The 7,831-nt window shown below is 37.7% G+C and overlaps 1 protein-coding gene across 1 annotated transcript in view; it reads left to right on the top strand.

Annotated features, from left to right (window-relative positions):
• Positions 1-4,814: 4,814 nt before the first annotated feature.
• The window catches only part of LOC102378922 (syntaxin-binding protein 5), a gene marked incomplete at its 5' end in the record, with an annotated part of 87,912 nt that continues 84,895 nt past the window's right edge, over positions 4,815-7,831 (top strand). The window contains 2 exons of the mRNA XM_014527344.2: positions 4,815-4,938; positions 6,043-6,121. Coding sequence (XP_014382830.1) covers positions 4,815-4,938; positions 6,043-6,121 — 203 coding nt within the window. The remainder of the gene's footprint in view (positions 4,939-6,042; positions 6,122-7,831) is intronic.

The following is a 7,831-nucleotide window of genomic DNA, read 5'->3' as shown; positions in this document are numbered from 1 at the left end:
ACTACATAGTGGAGTTGCAGTCCCAGTTGGCCCCAGCCCCAGGACTGAGATGAAGCCAACTACAGCTGCTCCCATAGCTTCTTTTTGGCCAGATGGGGGCTGGAGCATATGCTTTGTGCCTTGGGCTGGAATGGACCAGGGCCACAAGCGGGTGCGGGGTAAGCAGTGGCAGAACCAGTGGAGGGGAAGAGGCAGCCATAGGTTAGAGGTTGTGGGGGACCGATAGGAGCAAGGTGCAGCAGTCACAGCTCTGACTCTGCTTCTAGGCTAGGGTTGGGGCTGCAGCAGCTGCCTGCTTCTGCCATGTACTAGAAGGTTTTTTCCTCCTGTGTGGAATTCCCTAGACCTTTTCTTGGATCCAAGTAAATACAGTACAGGCACTCCTCCAACTTACGACATAATTGGTTCCTGAAAACAGAGTCTTTAAGTCAAAACGTTGTAACTCGGAGCCAATTTTCTCATAAGAAACAATGTTATAAATGGAGGACTAGTTCCTGAACCAAAGCCTGATGCCCTATTTTCACCAAAAATACCCCAGAATTTTGTACTTGATCAATTATAGATGAGTAATATAGCTACATTAATGTATTTATATTGTAAATAGTAACCATATTGATTTGGAAGGACTTCTTTGAGGTGACCTTGCTGGACTTTTTGAAAGGCTCTTGGTTGGACTTTTGAAGAGTTTTTGGCTGGAGTCTTCTCAGGAGTCTCAGCTGCAGGTTTTTCTGGAGTCCTGTCTGCTTTCTTAAGGAAAGTGTCCAAGGAAATTTGGACAGATGTTCTCCAGGGAAATAATCAGTGCAGTGAACTTGTTCGCTGGCATGGCATGGCATCGGATCAAGCGTTGTAAAGTCAAAACTGACGTCATAAAGTTGAAACAGGGTGTCAATTTATAAACGTTGTAAGTTGAGGACTGCCTGTACTTTATCCTTATCTCTATCTATTTTTTTCATTGTTTTACCTTCCTCTGGCCCTAAGGCACTAATTAGATTTAATTTAGTTCTTCTTTTTTATATATATTAATGTTTCCCATTGTTAATTCATCCTCTTATCAGCCCTGTCATTTCCAACCATGAAGCCCTAACAGAAGAGATATCAGGATTCATCAAATCCATCCTAAAACCTCTTGTCACCCAAAGACTGAGTTTTATCCAAGACAACAGAGTTTCTGCAAAAACTCAAAAACATAGACCACCTTCCCAGCAATACCCTTCTAGGGACCATCAATGTCACCTGCTTATATACCAACATCTCACCCCAGGATGACATCCAAGCCTGCCTCACATATTTACAGGAGCAAGATTATAACTCAAAATACAGAACTCAAGATATTACTCAATTTACCCATGTCATCCTTACACACAACAACTTTAGTTTCAACAGCCAACACTTCCTTCCAGACCATGGGCACAGCTGTGGGCACCAAAATGACTCAACAATATGCCAACCTTTTTATGGCCCACCTGGAAGAAGAATTCCTCAAGAACTGCACCATCAAAACCACACTACACTACACCTGAGATACATAGATGATAACCTGCAGTCTCATTGATTTCCATCACAAATTCAACAATCATCACCCCTCCATCAGACTGTCTTGTGAATACTCCAACACCAACATTTCCTTTTGGGACACTATGATCAATATCCAAAATGGTAAACTTTAAACCACCATATACAAAAAACCCATGGACCAACATACATATCTGCACAGAACCAGCAATCACTCTAAACACATCAAGAAAGCTGTAATATGAAGCCAAGACCTCTGATGGCACTGAATTTGCACTGAGGAGAATACCCATGATTGTCACTTAACAAATCTCAAAAAGGCTTTAACCCAACAAGGACACTCCTCCAGAGAGATAGATAGCACTTTTGAAAGAGCCACCCGGATACCACGTTAAGTATTGCTGTAGTACATAAAGAAAATCCCCACGAATCACGCACCATTAGTTTTGTGACACATCGTCCTTCCCTGGAACCTGTACAGAAAATCCTCAAACAATTGCAACCTATACTAGAAGATGACCCAATTCTTGCAGAGATTTTTCCAGAACCACCTATCCTAGCCTTTAAACAAGCACCAAACCTTGCTAATCTCATCTCCAGAAGCAAACTCTCTATGATGCAAACCACACCAAATGGATCCAGACCGTGCTAGGACAAGAAATATAAAACCTGCCAACACATCTCCACCGGTCTCACAATAACCACATCCCACAACAGAGCCATCACCATTCCTGGATCTTACACCTGCAACTCTCGAAATGTAATACATCTCATCAAGCGCACCAAATGCCCTGATGGAAAAGATGTAGGAGAAACCAAACAGCAACTGCATACCAGAATGAACGCACGCTGAAAATCCATCAAAGATGAAAATAGCCAATTGCCTGTGGGTGCCCATTTCTCACAAGACATTTACTCCCTCTCTGATCTCTCAGTTCTAATTCTCAAAAGGAACTTACAAAATACCTTTTGTAGACGAGCCTACAAACATCACTTCATAAATCTACTCAATACTAAAAATCATGGACTTCGTATAGACATTGGACACATTATAACCTGCCTGACATCTGATTCACTAGGTACCTGCCTGAAACTTACCATTTGCATTCCTTCACACATTTCCCACCCCCACCAACCCCCACTTCCTTCTTCTACTCCTGTCTCTACCCATTGTCTTGCAAACTTCCACTCATTTACATTTTCCCAGACTTCTTGTCATGCTTTTAGCTTCTTTTCTACCTTCGAGAACTCAGAACAACAGCAGTCTCCCAGTGCCTGAAGAAGTGTTTATGCCCGAAAGCTTGCAAAGAACTTTTTTTTAAACTACTCAGTTGGTGTAATAAAAGATATCACATTTACCCTAAGAAACTTGCCTGCCTGTCCTTAGACCAACAAGGCTACAACCAACATCCCTCCCATTTTTAGTTCATTCATTCCTACTTCCTTGACTGAATTGAATGATGGTCTCTATATAATAATAGCTGTAATAATAATAATAATAATAATAATAATAATAGATGTAATAATAGCTTGCATGACTTGATGTATTTTATATCTGCTTCTGCAATATCAGAAAATATCTTTGAAATCTGAAATTCAGAATGCTTTCTCCTCCAATGTGCAGAGACTTTGGTCTTTTTATGATCATACTTGCTGATATTTTTGCCAATATAATTTTCACAGTGACAATTCATAATTGATGATTTAGGGCCTATTTAGATTGGATTTTAGAAAGGTATCAAATCCAAAACCTTGCTCAAGGACTCTTGAGCAAGGTTTTGGATTAGCTGTTTTCTTGAGGTTACTTCCAGGCATGATTCTGTGTTCACAGCCTGTATATGTGACAAATGAAACATCATGTACAGAATATTTGTGGGGGAAGGAGGGAATATACTGGGTCTCTTTTTAGTAAGAGCCATGTTTTTATTAATAACTTGGAGGAATGTCCTTCCGGCAAAAGATGCTTCAGCTGACACTATTGAAAGGAAGGGATCTTCCGTTACTGTTAAGGGAGTCACTTCCATATGCATTTGTTGTATCCGTTATTTTTGTCCCCTCCCACAGCAGTAAGAATGTCACACTGCCAGACTTTGCTGAACAGGTTCTGCAAAATGTAATATATAATAATTTTATATAAAAACACATTGTAGAATATATAAAGTATCTTTTTCTCATTGCGTTTTTTGTTGGGGTATAGCATTGAATGATAGACTTGTTTTTATGATTCTGCAGTTAACTAAATATAGAAATAATAGGAAAACAGGTCTGAAAAGGATCTGTGGCCCAGTTCCCCATTCAAGGCAGGATCCTCCCTGTCTAAACTGCCCAAGACAAGTTTTTTGTCTAATGTGCTCTTAAACTTCCAAAGATGGAGAACTCGAAACCAGTTTTAGGTCATGTGTTCTAATGCATAACCACCCTCAGAGAGATGCTTCCTAATATCCAACTTAAATTTCCTTTGTTGCAGTTTAAAGCAATAATTTCTAGTCCTGTCTCCTGCAGCCCTGGAGAATAATCAGTCACCACCCTCTTTATAACCACCCTTCAGATATTAGAAGTCTCTTCCCCCAAGCCCCGTCCCCCCCCCCTTTAGTCTTTTCTTCCTCAGATTTAGATAATCCCAGTTCTTCCAGCCTTGCTTTGTAAGTCGTGTGTCCTAGACATCTAATAATTTTTTATGGACTTTTTCAAAGTTTGTCCCCATGTTTTTTTTGATATGCAGTGTTCCAGACTCTGATAATAATGAAACATTAAGGGTATCAACCTTTTGGGGAGATGTTATGGAAATAGCCAATGTATTTTAGAAGACTGGTATTTTACTTTTAAAATTCTTTGAGTTTATTTTAACTATTTTAAATTACTATGCAGGTGTTCAGTGTTCAAATAATACAGCTTTAGCACTTCCATAATACCAGGCATATTAGCTTCTAGTGATTTACTGAAAAAGGGAGATGGATTATTGTCTGTCTGTGTTCTAGTGTTTCCATTAGCAAATAAAATTGTGTTTAATGTTTATGCGCTGCTGATTTTATAAGAGTGATACTCATTTTTTTTCTTTTTTAACTTTTTTAACATGAACAGTGTTACTCTGCAGAAAAATTCCTGAAAAAAATATTAACTTGCAACTAAAAATTAAGCATGGATACATTATAGTTGTCTTGGTATTTCCTGATTTTTCTATTAGACACGTCCTTTTGGTGTCTGTGGTCTACACTAAGTAGACAGGGGAATCAAGAAATTGGCATTTGCTAGATTTAACTGAAAACTCCAATAATTTCTTTCCTTCCATTTCTGCACAGGCTATCCACTCTGTTGCTTGGCACCATGAAGGAAAACAGTTCATTTGTAGCCACTCAGATGGCACCTTGACCATATGGAATGTAAAATCCCCTACCAAACCACTTCAGACAATCACGCCCCACGGTAAGATGGGAATGGAGACTCTCACTATTTAAAAATTATCAACATGTAAATAGTGTTAAATATTTTAATATTTTTATGTTATGTTTTGTTCCGTTTAAGCCATGGCTTGCTCAAACCTTTGCTTATGTACTTGTTTTCCAGCTGCTTCACTTATTTTTAGAATTAATGTACATAGATGTTGGCATAGCTTACGTTGTGCTTAGTACTAGAATTCATTTACTGTTTAGACACTTTAAGCAAGTAGCTATAGATATAGAGCTACAGCTTTGCAAGTGGACAAACTCCCCGAAAATCTAGTGTCCAGTACTGTGCGTGTATGTGTGTGTGTGTTCACAGTTAAAACAAAAATACAATAGTTTCTATAAGAGGCTATGTTTAGTTGAGGAAATCAAGATACAAATGTTAAAATAGGTTATATAAAACTGGGAGCTTTTACCTGATGCATCTTGAATTATTTAGTAATGCTTATATCTGCTTTAATAACTAAAGTAAGACTTTCCTGCTATACTCCAGAGGATTGATTAAGTTGTAGTTGGAAAGCCAAGTTATACCCCCTGAATTAGGAATCCAAAAATTTTAAATGCACATGTAACAATGATACAAAGTAAAGGAAGTGGATTAGCACAGATAGAGTTGTGTTTTCTGAATATTAGATGCGCCTAATGTATTACAAGAAAAGTTGCATCTTGATTTTGAAATCAAGTCTCTTTGCAGTGCTTACAACTGGAATAAAACCTTCTTTTTTTACCTTGTAAACTAAGCATCTGTCCAGGTATTTCATGGAAATGCAACGTGTTGAATGTCACAAAGCCACATATTTAATCATTTTTCATATTAGAGAATTGCATTCTAAGAAAATGCAAAGATGTTTTGGTTTTTAGAAGATTGATTTTGAAAGCTGCATCAAAAATGCACATTCCATGTTTTCGTGGTGTGACAATGTTAATTGTTTTTTAATAATGTTATTTCAAGGTATGAAATACATTGTGACCAGCTGTTAAATCTCTTTCATGTGAATATTTAAATATATAATTAAATTTATAACGTTCCATCACTTTCTGTAATGTTAATGCAGAAAAATAACTTTTTTTTTTCTTTTTTTAGGAAAACAACTAAAGGATGGGAAGAAGCCAGAGCCTTGTAAACCTATCCTTAAGGTGGAATACAAAACAACTAGGGCTGGGTAAGACTTTGTTTGCATATCCGATAATTTAACAGCATATTTTGGCTATATCATAGGATCATTCTGACAATATTTAACCTTTCTCTAATATCAAGCTACAAAAAGTACTTAGAGTGCATAATTTTGTTTTTGGAAACCTGCTTCTTTGAAAGATTAAAATTTTATCATCAGACCATTAGATCTTAAGTACCTTCTCCTATTCCAACATGAGTCTGGGATATGGCCTTTCTTTCAGTGTAATTTATGCAATGAGTTGTGTATATTTATGTATATTCATGCATCCATAATAAATCAGTAATTCCAGCAGAGCCTCTTGTTCGAATTACTGCATCTTGACTGGCATGTCTCTGTCATCGGAACCTAATTAAGACTTAAAGATTTTTATAGATAGTGTGGAGTTTCTCATTTGCTTGCAGCTGTAAGTACTTTGAGATGCTTGGATGAAAGAAAGGTGCTAGTAAAGTTGTAATCTTACTACTTGTGAAAACCTGTGGATCTATTTGCAGATATTTAGTTTACAAATGGTATTGTTATGTTTTATGTTTTTTTCCGAATCATTTTGTGTGCTTTCTCTGACTTAGTGAAATGTTTGAATGTGAATCATTTTCTTTTCTCAAACAGTAAGATAAATATTTGAATTAAGGTTTTGAACTGTTCTTTTAAAGTCAAAGCCCAGCCAAAAGAACAATTATACCATCTCAAAACGACCCCTTAATGTTGTTCAGTGTTTTGCGGCAGTCTGCACCTGTCCAGGTATTTCCTTTCACTGAGCGAAAATACTGAATAATCACAGTCATGATATTTTGAAACCAGACAACTCAACTGCTGTGCCCATGCTTTTGACCCAAATAGTGCTATAAGTAATTGAAAGCAAGACTTTGATTGCAGAATTTACAGCGGTAGACTCTATGAGCAGTCATTTTTAAAATACTGTCATATATAAACCTGCACAGTGCAGTGTGCATTTTATCACATGCAAAATGTAACTGAATTGTGGCATGGTATAAAACAAAAAGCCTGTTGTACTGCAACTCTAAGTATGTACAACATCTTTTGCAAATACAGCTTTCCAACAGCATGTGTTCATTTTCTCCAAGATACATAATTTTGTATTTTTTCCAAGCTTAATCCTATTCTGTTGTTGAATCTAAACTTGTTTCCTGATTATTTTTTTTTTGTTCTAGCCTTTTATTTTCTCTAATCCTGATTGCATTTGTAACACCATTTTTGTTAATGTAATATTATCTTCCAGATCAATAATAGAAATGTTAAATAAGAGTACTTTGCACTAATCCCTTAAACAGAACTTCACTGGATGTTTTAGCAATATAGTTTTATTTAATTTTACTATATGTTTATAGATTAGTTCAGTGGAGCTCAGATTTTTAGAGCAGCAGACCAGATGCTTTTGACTTGGTTGCACTGCAGGCCACCACTCCTCTCCAGTAGGGGAAGCCGGGGAAAAGGAGGAAGGTAGCTGCTAATGTCAGAGGCAGGGAGGAACTGAGAGAGAAAAGGAGTTTACCTCTGGTAAACAGCATCTGCCTTAAGGGAGAGGGGAAGGAGAAAGTTTACCTTTTAGTAAGCAGCACCTGCTGTACAGGAAGCGGGGAGGAGACAGAGTTGGACAGCATAAGCAGCTAGGGGAGTGGAGAGGCAGAGAGCTGGGAGCAGCATGCCTGGCTGAGTTGCTTGCTTCTGGTTCCCTCC

Source organism: Alligator sinensis, unplaced genomic scaffold, assembly GCF_000455745.1.
Source record: "Alligator sinensis unplaced genomic scaffold, ASM45574v1 scaffold1173_2, whole genome shotgun sequence".
In the NCBI taxonomy this organism is placed as follows: domain Eukaryota; kingdom Metazoa; phylum Chordata; order Crocodylia; family Alligatoridae; genus Alligator; species Alligator sinensis.
This window is presented reverse-complemented; position numbering and strand designations above follow the sequence as displayed.